The sequence below is a fragment of the Salmo trutta genome, chromosome 17 (assembly GCF_901001165.1).
Source record: "Salmo trutta chromosome 17, fSalTru1.1, whole genome shotgun sequence".
NCBI classification, from domain to species: Eukaryota; Metazoa; Chordata; class Actinopteri; order Salmoniformes; family Salmonidae; genus Salmo; species Salmo trutta.
The window spans coordinates 55,187,356-55,207,214 of record NC_042973.1 but is presented as its reverse complement, the minus strand read 5'-3'; the positions used below and the strand labels follow the sequence as shown (position 1 = coordinate 55,207,214).

Genomic DNA, 19,859 nt, shown 5'->3' with positions numbered 1-19,859 from the left:
CCTGACTGGTCACATGCTCCCTACGGTAAGCACGGGGAGTTGGCTCAGGTCTACAACCTGACTCCGTCAATCTCCCCGTGTGCCCACCCCCAATTTTTTGGTGGGCTGCCTCTCGGGCTTCCGTCGTTGCCGTGACTCCCGGTCTCGTTGCTGTTCCTCCCTCAATGCTTCCACCTGTTCCCATGGGAGGCGATCCCATCCGGCATGGATCTCCTCCCACGTCGAGGATCCCTTGCCGTTCAATATGTCCTCCCAGGTCCATTGGTCCTGACCACGCTGCTTGGTCCTTTGGTGGTGGGAGATTCTGTCACGTTTGTGTATCGTTCCACATTTTATTTTCACTATGAAACTATGCAAGATATACAAATAAACTAAAGAACAAAAACAACAAACCGTGACGAAGAGGTGCAACATACACTAACTCAAAACAATCCCCCACAAACCAAGGTGGGAAAAACAACTACTTAAGTGTGATCTCCAATTAGAGACAACGATGACCAGCTGCCTCTAATTGGAGATCATCCCCCCCCAAAAAACGTAGAAATACAAAACTAGAACATAACAACATAGAAAATCTAAACTAGAAAAAAAACCTGTCACGCCCTGACCTACTATACCATAGAAAATAACAGCTTTCTATGGTCAGGACGTGACAAATTGGTTCAAGAAAATTGTTATAAATAAAAAAGTAGACCAGTTTAATTTAAGGAACAAAAAAATTACAGCGCTGCTATATAGATTGCAAAATAGTTGGGAAGAGCTTTTCGACGTACCGATTCCATGGCACATGTTGATCATCCTTTCAAAACTGAATTTTTTTATTTAAACTATACAAAATTCTTGCAACCAATAGAATGATAAAAAAAATAATAATAATAATTTACTTTTTTTTTTGTTACTTTTTTTATATATATATATATATATATATATATATATATATATATATATACACACCACATGTGTGTGTATATAAAAAAATATATATATATATTTATATATATATATATATATATATATATATATATATATATATATATATATATATATATATATATATATATATATATATATATATATATATATATATATGTTTATCATTCTATTTATTGCAAGAATTTTAGAAGCTTCTGATAGGCCAATTGACATTGTTTCAGTCAATTGGAGGTGTACCTGTGGATGTATTTCAATGACTACCTTCAAACTCAGTGCCTCTTTGCTTGACATCATGGGAAAATCAAAAGACATCAGCCAAGACCTCAGAAAAAGAATTGTAGACCTCCACAAGTCTAGTTCATCTTTTGGAAGCAATTTCCAAATGCCTGAAGGTACCACGTTCATCTGTACAAACAATAGTACGCAAGTATAAACACCATGGGACCACGCAGCCGACATACCGCTCAGGAAGGAGATGCGTTCTGTCTCCTAGAGATGAACGTACTTTGGTGCGAAAAGTGCAAATCAATCCCAGAACAACAGCAAAGGACCTTGTGAAGATGCTGGAGGAAACAGGTACAAAAGTATCTATATGCACAGTAAAACGAGTCCTATATCGACATAACCTGAAAGGCCGCTCAGCAAGGAAGAAGCTACTGCTGCAAAACCGCCATAAAAAAGCCAGACTACGGTTTGCAACTGCACAGTGGGACACGAGAGATCATACATTTTGGAGAAATGTCGTCTGGTCTGATGAAACAAAATAGAACTGATTGGCCATAATGACCATCATTATGTTTGAAAGGAAAAAGGGGGGAGACTTGCAAGCCGAAGATGTCACGACTTCCGCCGAAGTCGGTTCCTCACCTTGTTCCGGCGGCGTTCAGCGTTCGACATCACCGACCTTCTAGCCATCGCCAATCCACTTTTCATTTTCCATTGGTTTTGTCTTGTCTTCCATCACACCTGGTTCCAACTCCATCAATTACATGTTGTATATTTAACCCTCTGTACCCCCCCATGTCCTTGTCCGTAATTGTTTGTTGTCAGTACCTGTGCACGTTATGTTCTGGTGTGCATCAGGTTATGTACACATTTATTTTATTGTTTTGTATCTGGTGGAGTTGATTATCAAACTGAGCCATTGGAAACACAGTTTTTGCTCTCCTGCGTCTGACTTCTCTGCCGCCAGTATGCACCCCTGACAGAAGAACACCATCCCAACCGTGTAGCACGGGGGTAGTATGTTGTGGCGGTGCATTGCTGCAGGAGGGATTGGTGCACTTCACAAAATAGATGTCATCATGTGGCAGGAAAATTATGTGGCTATATTGAAGCAACATCTCTTCAGTCAGGAAGTTAAAGCTTGGTTGCAAATGGGTCTCCAAATGGACAATGACCCCAAGCATACTTCCAAAGTTGTAGCAAAATGGCTTAAGGACAACAAAGTCAAGGTATTGGAGTGGCCATCATAAAGCCCTGACCTCAATCCTATAGAACATTTGTGGGCAGAACTGAAAAAGCGTGTGCGAGCAAGTAGGCCTACAAACCTGACTTAGTTACACCAGCTCTGTCAGGAGGGGCCAAAATTCACCCAACTTATTGTGGGAAGCTTGTGGAAGGCTACCCAAGTTAAACAATGTAAAGGCAATGCTACCAAATACTAATTGAGTGTATATAAACTTCTGACCCACTGGGAATATGATGAAAGAAATAAAAGCATAAATAAATAATTCCCTCTACTATTATTCTGACATTTCAAATTCTTAAAATAAAGTGGTGATCCTAACTGACCTAAGACAGGGATTTGTTACTAGGATTAAATGTCAGCAATTGTGAAAATGTGAGTTTAAATGTATTTGGATAAGGTGTATGTAAACTTCTGACTTCAACTGTACATGGATTTGGTGCATTTTTGTTTTGCACTGTGTTTGATTTATGAGCTTAAACTTGGTAGGCAGGCTTTTGTTAATCATTAAAAAAAGTAGTCCCTTTGACTAATGAATACGCTATTTGCCTTCATCAAAAGAATGTTTTGGTTGCATATTTCATTCTGGAACCTGCCTAGGCACACTGTAGCTGCACAGTTTGCAAAAAGCATAAAATAGATGAGACACATCTATTATTCCAAAACTGCAGCTAGTGCTTGGAAAACATACTTTATTTCCTTACTTTAATCAACCAATCCATTTTAAATGTGTTCTAAGTGTTATAAGTAGACGATATATCACAGAAGTGAGCCTGACTGTATATCAAGGCCAAGGGCAGGGTACAGTAGGCCAGACCAGACAAGAGGGAGGAGAGGGAGGGAAAGAAGGAAAGAGAGAGGGAAGTGAACTGACTGTTTTGCCTTGCAGAGATTGGGCAGTGATGGTCTGGACAGGGATCCCAGCTGGCATTGGCCTCCTGTCAGGCGGGTAGGCATACTGGAGAAGAGAGAGAGAGGCATGGTTGTATTCAATCAGGGGAATGTTCAGCAAGCATACATCCCCATTGCGGGCCAGGGTTGTGTTCATTAGGCACCAAACGGATGAAAACAGACTGGACCATGGAGGAACTTCCTGCAATTGTTCAATAAGAATTGTTCATACTCATGTCATGTTGCAAAAATAATGAATACAGTCAGGTGTTAGAAGACCCAGGTCCATACTAGTCCTCTCACCTTATTGAGGTGGGATGTCCTGCTGTGTCTCCTGTCTATAGTGATATCCCCCTGGTATACAGGCAAGCCCACTTCTGACCTAGTGGAGCTGTGGTTGTAGGAGGAGCGGAGGGGCGAGTAGCCCCCGTACATGTACAAGGAGCCGTGGGAAGGCGAGGGGGGGATAGATTGGTGACTGTCACCCTGGTGTTCAGACAAGTTGATCATGGTCTTGGGGCTGGGCAGGGTCCCGTATGGCCCGGGCGTGGACGACGTTGGTCTGGGGCTAGGTGTGACATTATACTGCTTAGGGTACATTTCATTTCAATTCCGTCAATTCAGGAAGTCAATGGAAATTCCAATTCAAACCGCTGCAATTTGACTGGTGCACTCATGGGTACACTCAATATGGCTGACGGTCCAGCATACAGAACATTAACTTGAATGGGAATTCCAATTCTAGAAATTATATTTCTAAAGTCTCATGCCCACCTGGGAGTGTAGCCCACTCTCTGCTGCCACTCGTACAGCTGCCACATGGTGTCGTCCCTCATGGAGCGCCTCTTGTCTGCAGGCGAGATCCCCAGGCCCAGCCCCATGCCTAGGGCCTGGTCGTATATGGTAGGGGACATGCTGCAGATACTGTCCGGCCGCACCATGCTGTTCCTGGGTAAGGTACGGTAGCCAGGGTCCCCGCAGTGGGGCATGACTGGAGGTGCCCGGTGGCTGGGCATGTTCCTAGGCAGGGTCTGGTACGACATGATACTGAGAAGAGAGAAGAGAAAGAGGAGGATCAGAGCTGTGATCAAGACAAATCTGACCACAACTCCATTTTGTTGCTCCCAGCCTATAGACAGAAACAAAAACAGGAAACGCCCATGCTCAGGTCTGTTTTCATATATATTTTTTTACCTTTATTTAACAAGGCAAGTCAGTTAACCTGTTAGGGTATAGGGGGCAGTATTTTCACGGCTGGATAAAAAAATTCTGTATACCACCCTACCTTGTCACAAAACAACTGATTGGCTCAAACGCAATAAGAAGGAAAGAAATTCCACAAATTAACTTTTAAGAAGACACACCTGTTAACCTGTTAGGGTATAGGGGGCAGTATTTTCACGGCTGGATAAAAAAATGTACCCGATTTAATCTGGTTACTAATCCTACCCAGTAACTACAATATGCATATACTTATTATATATGGATAGAAAACACCCTAAAGTTTCAAAAACTGTTTGAATGGTGTCTGTGAGTATAACAGAACTCATTTGGCAGGCAAAACCCTGAGACAGATTCTGACAGGAAGTGGATACCTGATGTGTTGAATTGACTTTAAGCCTATACCATTGAAAAACAAAGGGGCTGAGGAATATTTTGGCACTTCCTATTGCTTCCACAAGATGTCCCCAGCCTTTACAAAGTGTTTTGAGTCTTCTACAGTGAGATCTGACTGAAGAAGAGCCATGGAACGTGATGGCCCATTAGACACCTGGCGTGCGAGTTGATGGTGGGTACTCTCATTCCGAAACGTTTTAAAAGAGAACCCAATGGTCCGCCTTGAATTTTATTCATGTTCTGGTTAAAAAAGGCCCTAATGATTTATGCGATACAACGTTTGACATGTTTGAACGAACGTAAATATATTTTTTCCGTTCTTGAAGTGAAGTGAAGTCCGGCTGGCTTAGATCATGTGCTACAACACGGAGGTTTTTGGACATAAATGATGAGCTTTTTTGAACAAAACTACATTCGTTATGGACCTGGGATTCTTTGGAAGTGACATCTGATGAAGAGAATCAAAGGTAATGCATTATTTACATAGTATTTTCGATTTTAGATCTCTCCAACATGGCGGTTAGTCTGTATCGCAATGCGTATTTTTCTGGCGCAGTGCTCAGATTATTGCAAAGTGTGATTTCCCAGTAAGGTTAATTTTAAATCTGGCAAGTCCATTGCGTTCAAGAGATGTAAATCTATAATTCTTTGAATGACAATATAATATTTTACCAATGTTTTCTAATATTAATTAATTATTTTGTTGTCATGACTTGACTGCCGGTATTGGAGGGAAACGATTTCCTGAACATCAACGCCATAGTAAAACGCTGTTTTTAGATATGAATATGAACTTGATAGAACTAAAAATGCATGCATTGTCTAACATAATGTCCTAGGAGTGTCATCTGATGGAGATTGTAAAAGGTTAGTGCATAATTTTAGCTGATTTTATGGTTTTGGTGACGTCTGTCTTTGAATCGACAATACACTACACACAGCTATTGTCAATGTACTCTCCTAACATAACCTAACTTTATGCTTTCCCCGTAAACCTTTTTGAAATCGGAAAACGTGGTTAGATTAACCTGTTTGGGGTAGGGGGCAGTATTGAGAATTTTGGAAAAAATATGTTCCCATTTTTAACTGCCTCCTACACCAACTCAGAAGCTAGAATATGCATATTATTGTTCAGGTTTGGATAGAAAACACTCTGAATTTTCTAAAACTGTTTGAATGGTGTCTGTGAGTATAACAGAACTCCTATGGCAGGCAAAAACCTGACAAGGTTTCAAGCAGGAAGTACCCTGTCTGACAAGGAGTCGTGCGTCTTGCATCTTTTTATTGAAAAGTAAGGATCTTAGCTGTAACGTGACAATTCCCAGGGCTCCAATAGGCTCTCAGAGCCCGCGAAATAACTGAAGGTTTACGAGGGAGCCTCAGGTTGAAACAGATTATCGCCTTTTGTAAGTGGATGCTCAGAGGACCTTTGAATGATGCGCGTGCATGAGTCGCTCCCGAGGAGAAATTTTATTCGGCTGTTTAGGCTCAATGCATACTCCCGGTCGGAATATTATCACTTCTCTACGACATAAATGGCATAAAAATTGGTTTTAAACAGCGGTTGACATGCTTCGAAGTACGGTAATGGAATATTTAGACATTTTTGACACGCCAATGCGCCATGCGCGAGACCGTGAAGAAGCATTCTAGAACTCACGAACAAAACGTCGCTGTTTGGATATAACGATGGATTATTTGGGACCAAACCAACATTTGTTATTGAAGTAGAAGTCCTGGCAGTGTATTCTGATGAAGAACAAGCAAGGTAAGAACATTTTTCTTATAGGAAATGTGATTTTGGTGGATGCTGACCTGGGTGGGTATCTAAATAGCTAGCCCTGTAATGCCGGGCTATGTACTTAGATTATTGCAAAATGTGCTTCATCCGAAAAGCTATTTTAAAATCGGACATATCGAGTGCATAGAGGAGTAATGTATCTATAATTCTTAAAATAATTGTTATGCTTTTTGTGAACGTTTATCGTGAGTAATTTAGCAAACTGTTAGTAAATTCAACGGAAGTTTGCCGGGGGTTATGCGTTTTCTGAACCTGGGTCAATGAACTGAAAATCTTCTTTACACTCTTTGGATAATTCATTCCAATAATTTTAAAGTTAACAGCAGGTATTTTGCATGTAAGTTTAAGTATTTTGATATCTGCTAATGCAAAAAGCTGTTTTTTGATATAAATATGAACTTGATTGAACAGACATGCATGTATTGTATAACACAATGTCCTAGGTGTGTCATCTGATGAAGATCATCAAAGGTTAGTGCTGCATTTAGCTGTGGTTTGGGTTTGTGTGACATTATATGCTAGCTTGAAAAATGGCTGTCTGATTTTTTCTGGCTGGGCACTCTGCTGACATAATCTAATGTTTTGCTTTCGTTGTAAAGCCTTTTTGAAATCGGACAGTGGGGTTAGATTAACGAGATTCTTTTCTTTAAATAGCTGTAAAATAGTCATATGTTTGAGAAATTGAAGTAATAGTATTTCTAACGATTCAAAAATCGCGCCACTGGAATTTCAGTAGCTGTTACGTAGGTGGGACGAAATCGTCCCACATACCCCAGAGAGGTTAAGGAGATGTTTATCTTTCAAAGGCTGTAAGTTAGTTGTATGTTTGAGAAATTTGAATTTTGACATTTATTTGGTTTCAAATTTGCCGCTCTTGAAATGCACCTGCTGTTGATAGGGTGCGCCACGGGTGGCACGCTAACGTCCCACATAGCCCCAAGAAGTTAAGAACAAATTCTTATTTTCAATGACTGCCTAGGAACAGTGGGGCAGAACAACAGATTTTTACCTTGTCAGCTCGGGGATTCAATCTTGCAACCTTTCGGCTACTAGTCCAACGCTCTAACCCCTAGACTACCTGCCGCCCCAATGCTGGTCTGACCAATCGAATTCTACGCTTCAAGATCGCTTCGATCACGTGGACTGGGATATGTTCCAGATAGCCTCAGACAACAACATTGATGTATACGCTGACTCGTTCAGCGAGTTTATTAGCAAGTGCATCAGGGATGTTGTACCCACAGTGACTATTAAAACCTTCCCTAACCAGAAACCGTGGATTGATTGCAGCATTTGCGCAAAACTGAAAGCCCGAACCATTGCTTTTAATCATGGCAAAGCGACCGGAAACATGACCGAATACAAACAGTGTAGCTATTCCCTCTGCAAGGCAATCAAACAAGCTAAGCGTCAATATAGAGACAAAGTAGAGTCGCAATTCAACGGCTCAAACACGAGACGTATGTGGCAGGGTCTACAGTCAATCACGGATTACAAAAAGAAAACCAGCCCCGTCGCGGACACCGATGTTTTGCTGCCAGACAAATTAAACAACTTCTTTGCTCGCTTTGAGGACAATACAGTGCCACTGACACAGCCCGCACCAAAACCTGTGGGCTCTCCTTCACAGTGGCCAACGTGAGTAAAACATTTAAACGTGTTAACCCTCGCAAGCCTCCCGGCCCAGACGGCATCCCTAGCCGTGTCCCCAGAGCGTGCACAGACCAGCTGGCTGGTGTGTTTACAGACATATTCAATCAATCCCTATCCCAGTTTGCTGTGCCCAAATGCTTCAAGAGGGCCACCATAGTTTCTGTTCCCAAGAAAGCTAAAGTAACTGAGCTAAATGACTCTCGCCCCATAGCACTCACTTCTGTCATCATGAAGTGCTTTGAGAGACCAGTCAAGGATCATATCACCTCCACCCTACCTGATACCCTAGACCCACTCCAATTTCCTTACCGCCCCAATAGGTCCACAGATGATGCAATCGCAATCACCATGCACACTGCCCTAACCCATCTGGACAAGAGGAATACCTATGTAAGAATGCTGTTCATCGACTACAGCTCAGCATTTAACACCATAGTACCCTCCAAACTTGTCATTAAGCTCGAGGCCCTGGGTCTCGACCCCGGCCTGTGCAACTGGGTCCTGGAATTTGTGACGGACCACCCCCAGCTGGTGAAGAGGCTGAAGAAATTTGGCTTGTAATCGAAAACACTCACAAACTTTTACAGATGCACAATCGAGAGCATCCTGTCGGGCTGTATCACCGCTTGGGACGGCAACTGCTCCGCCCTCAACCACAAGGCTCTCCAGAGGGTAGTGCGGTCTGCACAACGCTTCACCGGGGGCAACTTACCTGCCGTCCAGGACACCTACATCACCCGATGTCACAGGAAGGCCAAAAAGATCATCAGGGACAACAACCACCTGAGCCACTGCCCGTTTACCCCGCTATCATCCAGATGGCGAGGTCAGTACAGGTGCATTAAAGCTGGGACCGAGAGACTGAAAAACAGCTTCTATCTCAAGGCCATCAGACTGTTAAACAGCCATCACTAACATTGAGTGGCTGCTGCCAACACAGACTCAAATCTCTAGCCACTTTAATAATTAATAACTGGATGTAATAAATGTATCACTAGTCACTTTAAACAATGGCACTTTGTATAACGTTTACATACCCTACATTACTCAACTCATATGTATACACTGTACTCTATACCATCTACTGCATCTTGCCAATAACGCACGGCCATCGCTCATCCATATATTTAGTTGGATTCGACATTTTGAACATTGAGATATTAAAGACATGATAGATCAGATGCATAGTATATTAAGGAGTGAAAGAGACTGGGTCTCTGTAGAAAGACAGATAGCTGTGGAATGTGTTGGGTGACAAGAGGAGAGCAATGTGTCGATACAGAGGAGACAAATGGACATCTGTGGATTAGATGAAGGAGGGGTTGAGGTCAGGAAGTGAGGACAGATTCTTTTAAGAGTGTAATAAAGGTTTGGTATCCTGTTACCCTCTTTATTATCTTCCTGTAGAGCCGTAAAATGTAAGGATTGGAGAGAAGGAGGAGTGCCTTAATAAGTGGGACATAAATATCTGGATGGGACAAATGTTGGGTTGTCAGAATACAGCTGTACAGAGCTTTGGGAAGAATTCAACTTGGTTAAAGCTTTTCTAGCGTCCGTGGGTTATTTACTCTGAAAAATAAGAACTTAACAATTTATATGTACATATTCGTATTCATCCATTCACACTTGTGTGTATAAGGTAGCTGTGAAATTGTTAGTGCAGTAATATCTAATAAGTCATCTGTCGGAACTAGAAGCACAAGCATTTCACTACACTCGCATTAACATCTGCTAACTATGTGTATGTGACCAATAAAATTTGATTGGATTTGATTTGACAACATATTACATCAGTATATAGAGAATTTTGATTTGGGCTGTAAGTCAATTTCAGTGATATACAGTGCATTCAGAGTTTTTAAACAGTTTGTTATGTTACAGCCTTATTCTAAAATATATTAAAAATATATATATATATATATATATCCTCATCAGTCTACGCACAATACCCCTTAATGACAAAGAGAAAAAAGGTTTTTAGATATTTTTACAAATGCATTTAAAATAAAAATTCGGACTCTTTGCTATGAGACTCGAAATTGAGCTTGGGTGCATCCTGTTTCCACTGATCATCCTTGAGATGTTTCTACAACTTGATTGGAGTCCATCTGTGGTAAATTCAATTGATTGGACATTATTTGGAAAGGCACACACCTGTTTACATAAGGTCCCACAGTTGACAATGCATGTCAGAGCAAAAACCAATTCATGAGGTCAAAGGAATTGTCTGTAGAGACAGGATTGTGCCGAAGCACTGACCTGGGGAAGTGTACCAAAACATTTCTGCAGCTTTGAAGGTCCCCAAGAACACAGTGTCCTCCATCATTCTTAAATCGAAGAAGTTTGGAACCAACAAGAATCTTCGTAGAGCTGCCCGCCCGTCCAAACTGATCAATCGGGGTAGAAGAGCCCTGGTCAGGGAGGTGACCAAGAACCCGATGGTCTCTCTGATAGAGCTCCAGAGTTCCTCTGTGGGGAACCTTCCAGAAGGACAACCATCTCTGCAGCACTCCACCAATCAGGCCTTTATGGTAGAGTGGCCAGACGGAAGCCACTCGTCAGTAAAAGGCACATGACAGCCCGCTTGGATTTTGGCAAAAGGCACGTAAAGAACTCAGGCCATGAGAAACAAGATCCTCTGGTTTGATGAACCAAGATTGAACTCTTTGGACTGAGCCAAGACAACACAGGAGTGGCTTCAGGACTAGTCTCTGAACGTCCTTGAGTGGCCCAGCCAGAGCCCAGACTTGAACCCGATCAAACATCTCTGGAGAGACCTGAAAATAGCTGTGCATCAACGCTCCCCATCCAACCTGACAGAGCTTGAGAGGATCTGCAGAGAATAATTGGAGAAACTCGCCAAATACAGATGTGCCAAACTTGTAGTGTCATACCCATTAAGACTCAAGGCTCTAATCGCTGCCAAAAGGTGCTTCAAGAAAGTACTGAGTACAGGGTCTGAATACTTATGTTCATGTGATTTCAGTTTTTTATTTTTAATACATTTGCAAACATTTCTAAAAATCTGTTTTTGCTATGTCATTATGTGGTATTGTACATAGATTAAATGAGGGAAAAAACAATGTTATACATTTTAGAAGGAGGCTGTAAACTAACAAAATGTGGAAAAAGTCAATGGGTCTGAATACTTTCCGAATGCGCTGTATGCAGAGGATGAAGAAAACACATCCCTGGAGGACAAATACACTCAATGAAGAGTTAAAGACTTCCTCTCCTTAACAAACCCTGTATCTATGAAACTTTATATACAAGCTAACAGCAAGCAGCTTTAATTGTAAAACTTCTCACCACTATCCTGGGGGTGTGAATCTAACAAAGTAACAGACTGCCAACATCACAGTCAGAGACGCATCTAACGGCAGTGATGCTCTGTTCCTGGAGCGAGTGCATACACACACTGTTAACGACACATTTTCCTAGCTGAAATCCAGATGACATTTTTTGTCCAACCTTGTGGTGAGTTCATCTGTGCTATGAACCATTAGCCACTGTTCATTTGAATAATTTGTCAGCTGCCATAACCCATGTGTGTGTGTGTGTGTGTGTAACAGATATGATATACACACCATGGTGTTTGAGAAGTGTGAAGTGTGTGAGAATACGTGCGCACACACCGGCATGCTTGAAAGGAAAGAGAAGAAACACCCTTTAGCCAAATACCAACCAAAAATATTTGGTCAGAGACAGGTCAGAGACAGTGCAGATAGAGACTGAGAGATAGCCAGAGACAGAAAAAAAAGATAGCCAGAGAGCAGCCTATTACCCTCACTTACAGATGCTGGATAACGCAACTAGAGACTGGAGACTGCTACTGAACTCAGTGGAAATTAAGCATCATGTGTGACTGCTGCAGTGGAGCGGGGTGGGGTGAGGCATGGAGACCATTTATGCCCAGTAATGGTAAACAGAGCACGCACGCGCACACACACACACAAACACACACTGCTGGAGAAGTAGGAGTTCAGATGGAGCAAACATTTAAGTGGCTGCTGTCTGGATGGAGAAATCAGGCCATAGCCAAAATTAAGATGAGGAGATGCTCTGAAGGATCTGGCAGGATGGGTCAGCTGAGCATTCTTCCCCCAATTAAGTGGGCAAGCCCTGGGTTGTGTTCAGTAAGGCACAGTAGCAAAACATTTTGAATCTGAAAATGAAAAAAAAATGCTTTTCTTATTAGACCAGAGTCCAGATAATTCCTCCCTGTTTCAGTCCATTTTATTCCGTTTGGTGCCTAATGAACACCAACTTGCCCAGATGAGCAGTTGGTTAGTCAGTCCATCTCTCGTCCTCTGCCCACTGTACTGTCATTGTTTACCTCTTGCAGCTCTGTGGTTTACTGCATTACCATGAATGATTTATGAGTTCCTATCTGTTCTCTTTGGCTCAAGGTACAGATTTAGCACAATACTGAAATCCAAACACCCAGCAATGATCTCATATTGCAGAATGACTATTCTCACTTTAATACACACTTTAAACTGTAGAGTTTGCAAATGCTGCTGCCTGCTTGGTTTCGGGGAGATGTCATAGTTCATGCCAAATATGTGTGGCTTAAAATAATGGATGTCTACTGAAAGTAGATATAACAATTGTCATTCTTATTTAAAAAAATTAGGTGCTTTAAACTGTAGTGTTTTGTAAAAATAAAAAGCTTATTCAGACTGAACTGTGCTAAAGGCGCTGGTAAGGTTGCTAGCTAATGATCAGCGAAAGAAACAGGATCCCTGCTGACTGGCTACACACACACACACACACACACACACACACACACACACACACGTGCTGGGCTGCTGCATGATTCAGAATTTCTAACAGGACTAAGACAAATTCACCCCTATCTTTCCTCTAATGTCAGATGATACAGGCTATATGAAGAAGAATACTGTATTGATCCATTTTTCTTACAGTCCACAAAGAACAATACACAATTGACTGTCCTACAATAACCTCTACTGCACTGAAGACAGGAGCAGACTCTCATACATTTGGCATCAATGGTAGGCCTACCGTATGTCTTCTGGTCTGGTCAGTGTGACTGGAATCAAAAAGTAGGAAACTACAGAGGGCTTTACATTTATAAAAGGGTTTGGATCAGAGAGAGGACGCTATCACACTATTTTGTGGGTCTGAAAAAGTATTAGAGAGGTCAGTGAACAATGTGTAAAAAATAAAGCAAAACAAGTCATGCACACTACTTGTAGTGATCACAAATATTGAAAGAAATAAATAAAAATGCACCGGAACTGAAGGAACTGAGGCAGTTCATGCAGTCTTTACTGTATAGGCTTCTGAATTGACTTTCTATTCTGGAATTATTTGTTCAGTCCAGGAATACATACACATTTCAAGTTCTCTGAGATAACATCTTGGGACACCAAGAAAATACCCACCCACCCACCTTCTAGCGTCGTCGTCCTGGTTGCGTACTCTCTGTGTGCGGACCCACTGTTCCAGCTGCTGCATGGAGCTGGTCCTGGTCAGGGCCCTGGGCTCAGGCTCTTGCTGGGGGTACTGGGGGGTAGGAGTGGTAGGGGTCATGCTACCCAGGATGGAGGGGGTCTGGTGGGGCTCGGGGTGGACCATCATCTCCCCTGGGCTCTGGTCCCCAGACCCATTCACCTAGAGTTCGAAGTTCAAAGATTATTCTCACATTGTAGAAATACCACAAGCTCTCCTTGAAATGGTTGACATTTACAATAAATAACTACAGCTGCAATTTACAATGAACAATGCTTCAACTAATAAAAATTACATAAAATAGAGTATACCAATAAAGGAAACAACAGCAATAGAATTTATATCATTAAGGGGGCCTTCACACCAAATAGTTTTGGAGCGGTTTTACCAAACTCTGGTGCATTTACCCCCTTAGTTCGGTATGTTTGGACTGGTGTGAACACACTATCCACACTCAGAAGAGCACCAAAAGTCGCACTGTGGTTCACTCAAAATTAGTGGTCTCGGTCATTCTCCATTTGTACCATGGTAAGGTTCGTTGCAGGTGTGAACGCAGTCGGGACCAAACACAGGAAAAGAACAAGAGGCTTGCAGTAATATTGATTGTTTGTCTGTAAGCATTTGATTACACATTATCACAACTTGATATCTTTGAAACATTTTGTGAGTAGCAGTGCCTTTATGAGTGCATAATTAGGGGTGGCCGGGGCTATACAGGGGACATAGGCTACTGAATATAGCCTAGGCCCTGCACGTCGCAGTTAGAGCGCCTATTACACTGTTTTCCTCCAGAATGTTGTTGGAAGACCAAAGAGAATGTGAAACCAACTGGACCAAATGAAAAAAATACAATGTAACAAATAATCTAACTCTGATTTGAGCTATAGCGCAGAACTACACCACAAAAACCAAAAGTATGTGTACACCTGCTTGTCGAACATCTCGTTCCAAAATTATGGGCATTAATATGGTGTTGGTTCCCCCTTTGCTGCTATAACATCCTCCACTCTTCTGTGAAGGCTTTCCACTAGATGTTGGAACATTGCTGTGGGGACTTGCTTCCATTCAGCCACAAGAGCATTAGTTAGGTTGGGCACTGATTTTGGACGATTAGGCCTGGCTCGCAGTCGGCGTTCCATTTCATCCCAAAGGTGTTTGATATGGTTGAGATAAGGGCTTGGTGCAGGCCAGTCAAGTTTTTCCACACCGATCTTGACAAACCATTTCTGTATGGAACTCGCTTTGTGCACGCGTCATAGTCATGCTGAAACAGGAGAGGGCCTTTCCCAAACTGTTGCCACAAAGTTGGAACCACAGAATCGTTTCGAATGTCATTATATGCTGTAGCGTTAAGATTTCCAGTCACTGGAACTAAGAGGCCTAGCCCAAACCATTAAAAACAGCCCCAGACCATTATTCATCCTACACCAAACTTTACAGTTGGCACTATGCATTGGGGCAGGTATCGTTCTCCTGGCATCCGCCAAACCCAGATTCGGCAGTCAGACTGCCAGATGGTGAAGTGTGACTTATCACTCCAGAGAACGCGTTTCCACTGCTTCAGAGTCCAATGGCGTCAAGCTTTACACCACTCCAGCCGACGCATGGCATTGCGCATGGTGAACTTAGGCTTGTGTGCAGCTGCTCGGCCATGGAAACCCATTTAATAACTTCTTTGGGTTCGGTGTCCCGTCCATGGGACAGTTGAGCTAAAGTAGGCTAATGCGATTAGCATGAGTTTGTAAGTAACAACTAAACTTTCCAGGACATAGAGATATCTGATATCAGCAGAAAGCTTGAATCCTTTTCACTCTAACTGCACTGTCCAATTTACAGTAGCTATTAGTGAAAGAATACCATGCTATTGTTTGAGGAGAGTGGACATTTTTTAACATGAAAAGTTATTAACAAACAAATTAGGCACATTTGGGCAGTCTTGATACAACATTTTTAGCAGAAATGCAATGGTTCATTGCATCAGTCTAAAACCTTGCACATACAACGATGCCATCTAGTGGCCAAAATCTACATTGCACCTGGGTAAATAATACATGTAGGCCTTTCTCTTGCATTTCAAAGATGGTACAAAAACTAAAAAAATTATGGTTGGTTTTTTCTTTGTATTATTTACTTTTGTAAATACAGTACCAGTCAAAAGTTTGGACACACCTACTCATTCAAGGGTTTTTCTTTATTTTTACAATTTTCTACATTGTAGAATAATAGTGAAGACATCAAAACTATGAAATAACACATATGGAATCATGTAGAAACCAAAACAGTCTTGAAGGAGTTCCCACATATGCTGAGCACTTGTTGGCTGCTTTTCCTTCACTCTGCAGTCCAACTTATCCCAAACCATCTCAACTGGGTTGAGGTTGGGTGATTGTGGAGGCCAGGTCATCTGATGCAGCACTCCGTAACTTTCCTTCTTGGCCAAATTACCCTTACAAAGCCTGGAGGTGTGTTTTGGGTAATTTTCCTGTAGAAACAAATGATAGTCCCACTAAGGGCAAACCAGATGGGATGGCGTATCGCTGCAGAATGCTGTGGTAGCCATGCTGGTTAAGTGTGCCTTAAATTCTAAATAAATCACAGACAGTGTCACCAGCAAAGCATCCCCACACCATCACACCTCCTCCTCTATGCTTCATGGTGGGAATCACACATGCAGAAATCATCCATTTACGTACTCTGCGTCTCACAAAGACATGGCAGTTGGAACCAAAAATCTCAAATTTGGACTCATCAGACCAAAGGGCAGATTTCCACCAGTCTAATATCCATTGCTTGGCCCAAGCAAGTCTCTTCTTATTTTTGGTGTCCTTTAGTAGTGGTTTCTTTGCAGCAATTCGACCATGAAGGCCTGATTCCCACAGTCTCCTCTGAACAGTTGATGTTGAGATGTGTCTATTACTTGAATTCTGTGAAGTGCAATCTGAGGTGCAGTTAATTGATGATTTTTGAGGCTGGTAACTCTAATGAACTTATCCTCTGCAGCAGATGTAACTCTTGGTCTTCTGTTCCTGTGGCGGTCATCATAGCGCTTGATGGTTTTTCCGACTGCTCTTGAAGAAAAGTTCAAAGTTCTTGAAATGTTTTGGATTGACTGGTTACTACATAATTCCATGTGCTATTCATAGTTTTGATGTCACTGTTATTCTACAATGTAGAAAATAGTAAAAATAAAGAAAAACCCTTGAATGAGTAGGTGTGACCAAACTTTTGACTGGTACTGTATAGTGTATGTGTTGAAAATGCTATCAGGGACAGTCTTGATCATCAGGGACAGTCTTGATCAGTATCATAGAATAAATATCAGGGTCAGTCACAGCTTAAGTGTTCATTTAACAGTGTTGTTAGGTAGGTATGGCTGACTTCAAGCTAGCGCTCTATTCTTATCAGTGGTGTAAGTAAAAATACTTTAAAGTAATACTTAAGTAGTTTTTTGGGGTATCTGTACTTTACTATTTATATTTTTGACAACTTTTACTTTCACTACAGTCTTAAAGAAAATAATGTACTTTTAACTCCTTACATTTTCCTTGACACCCAAAAGTACTCGTTACATTTTGAATGCTTAGCAGGACAGAAAATGGTCCAATTCATACCCTTATCAACAGAACCTCCCTGGTCATCCTTACTGCCTCTGATCTGGCGGACTCACTAAACACAAATGCATCATTTCTAAATTATGTCTGACTGTTGGAGTGTGCCCCTGGCTATCCGAAAAAAAAAGAAAAAGAAAATTGTGCCGTCTGGTTTGCTTTAATATAATGAATTTTAAATTATTCATACTTTTACTTTTAATACTTAAGTATATTTTAAACCAAATACTTTTATACTTTTACTCAAGTACTAATTTACTGTGTGACTCACTTTTACTTGAGTAATTTTCTATTAAGGTATCTTTACTTTTACTCAAGTACTTTTTCCACCACTGGTTCTTATGTCCATTTGTATATCTTGTGTTCACCTGCGGGGATCTGTAGAGCCCGTCTGGTGTGTCTGCCTGTCGTGGGGATCCATCTCTGATGTTAGCAGCAACAGCTGCTGCCTGGTCCGACTGTAGTTTGATGCTGTTGATCTTAGTAAGCGGACGGTCTCTCTCTGCCCCTTCTTTCTGGAAACCGTAGCGCTCCGCATCACACTGCTTCCTGTTCCCCTTCTCCTTGGTGGAGGTTACTGTGGTTACGGCAGCAACAGTGTAAAGTACCCGTACCCGCTCAGCCTCAGCTTGGTTCCGCTCGTTGTTCTGGATCACTGGTCGGGTTAGGACTGGTCGGTGGTTCTGGGTAATGTGGTTACTGATGTCCTGTGGACGGCACTGTTCTACTTTTAGTAACCTGCTGGAGAGATGGAAAGAGGGAGAGAGGATGGGAGGAGGAGGATGGGATATGATGGGAGGAGGAGGAAGGGGGAGGAGTAAGAGGAAGAGGAGGGGAGGAGGAGGAAGATGAGGAGAGAGGGGTATGGAGAGAGGGAGGAATGAGAGAGAATAACAGGAGAGCAAAGTCAACGATCCAAGATCCAAGATACAATCAAGATACTGTTGCACAGGATAGAGTGAGAGAGAGAAGGGAGCAACACCCCACATAGAGACCAATAACTAAATCAGCCAAGCAAAGCCTTACATAAAGCACTGGGGAAACTCTGGAAACCGATGTCAGCGTTTCCACAGATGCAATGATTGGGTCCTTTATCCAGTCAGAATATACCATAATAGAACCTACCTCTCTGACACTCAGCCATACTTTATAATATGTGGGCAGCAGCTCTGAGACAGACTTGAGTTCAAATAATATGTTTTATGTTTTCAAATACTGGTACTTTATCTGGAATTGATTGAGCTTGCCTGGCACAATGGAACCAATAGAATAGTCACAGAAGTGCAAATTCCGCCCAACTGGCATTACAGACAGACTAAAGCAAACACTCAAAGGATTTTAAATATTTTAAATAGTATTTGAACCCGGGATCCATCTCTGACACACCAATAAACTATTGGCTCTGACTCCAGTCCAGACTGACAGGCCCGGAAGGTGCTGCCGCTCATTCAGACCTGCTGGCAACCACTCCCTGACCTCTCTGGGGTCACACACTCATGCAGTTCCATATGAGTTCCACAGATACACATGCAGGTGCGCACACATATCTGTTAAACAGGTTGGTGCCTTGGCTCTCTCAAGGTAATGGATACCATTGGTCCTTTGCCTTGTATGAGCTGAAGGTCACATCAACAAAGGCAATCCACTGGAAGACACAGCGTGGGAATCTCAGTGTTAAGAGAGAGAGAGATAGAGAGTGCGATAGAGACACAGAGATACAGAGATAAGAGAGAAAAAAAAGTGAGAGAGACCAATCTGTTTGACAGCCGTCCCAGTTTCCAAACTCAGGCCATTGGCGTTTAATGGCAGTAGCCAGCAACATAATGTGTTTCCCTCCCTCTGCCTGTCTGTGTCTCTTTCAGGACTATGGAAGTCGCATAGGGCCCTATGAAAACCTTGTCTGCATGACCTCATCAGGCATGTTTCTGCTGCATTACACACCACTGACTGGCTGATCAGGAGTATATTTAGCTGGAAGAAAGGCTGCGAGGTAGTTGTATTTAAGGTTGTTTACTTCTGGGTGGTTTTATGGCTGTATGAAAGGTTTTATGCTAAAACAACTAGAGTAGAGGTACAATGGGTACAAATAAAGTAAAGGTTATTATGCATTCCAAGATAAAGCAACATATTGGGACGTTTTGGTTGAATTACAAGAGCCAGATTTTAAGACTGTACCACCGGGTTTTAAGAGTAAGAGAAGGTAAGAAAAAGGGCAAAAGCAGTAGAGGAGATGGGATGAGACAAATAAATAGACTAAAGTGCCATTTGCCTACAGGGAGAAGGTTAGGGCCCTGGCAGAGTGGTGCCCAGAAAATAACATCTCCCTCAACGTCAACAAGACGAAGGAGCTGATCGTGGACTTCAGGAAAAAGCAGAGGAAGCACGTCCCCATCCACATCGACAGGCCCGC

General features: G+C 42.2%; 1 protein-coding gene across 8 annotated transcripts in view; it reads right to left on the bottom strand.

The window, feature by feature from the left end:
• LOC115152437 (pleckstrin homology domain-containing family A member 5) overlaps positions 1-19,859 on the bottom strand; it is a 103,381-nt gene that overhangs the window by 1,995 nt on the left and 81,527 nt on the right. For 6 of the 8 annotated variants that reach the window (XM_029697319.1, XM_029697321.1, XM_029697320.1 and 3 more), the window contains 5 exons: positions 17,818-18,190; positions 13,783-14,003; positions 4,067-4,339; positions 3,596-3,860; positions 3,054-3,359 (listed from right to left, as the gene is read on the bottom strand). In XM_029697319.1, coding sequence (XP_029553179.1) covers positions 3,186-3,359; positions 3,596-3,860; positions 4,067-4,339; positions 13,783-14,003; positions 17,818-18,190 — 1,306 coding nt within the window. In that variant the 3' untranslated portion in view covers positions 3,054-3,185. Of the gene's footprint in view, positions 1-3,053; positions 3,360-3,595; positions 3,861-4,066; positions 4,340-13,782; positions 14,004-17,817; positions 18,191-19,859 lie in introns of those variants that run through there. The other 2 variants (XM_029697318.1, XM_029697322.1) reach the window with 2 other exon arrangements.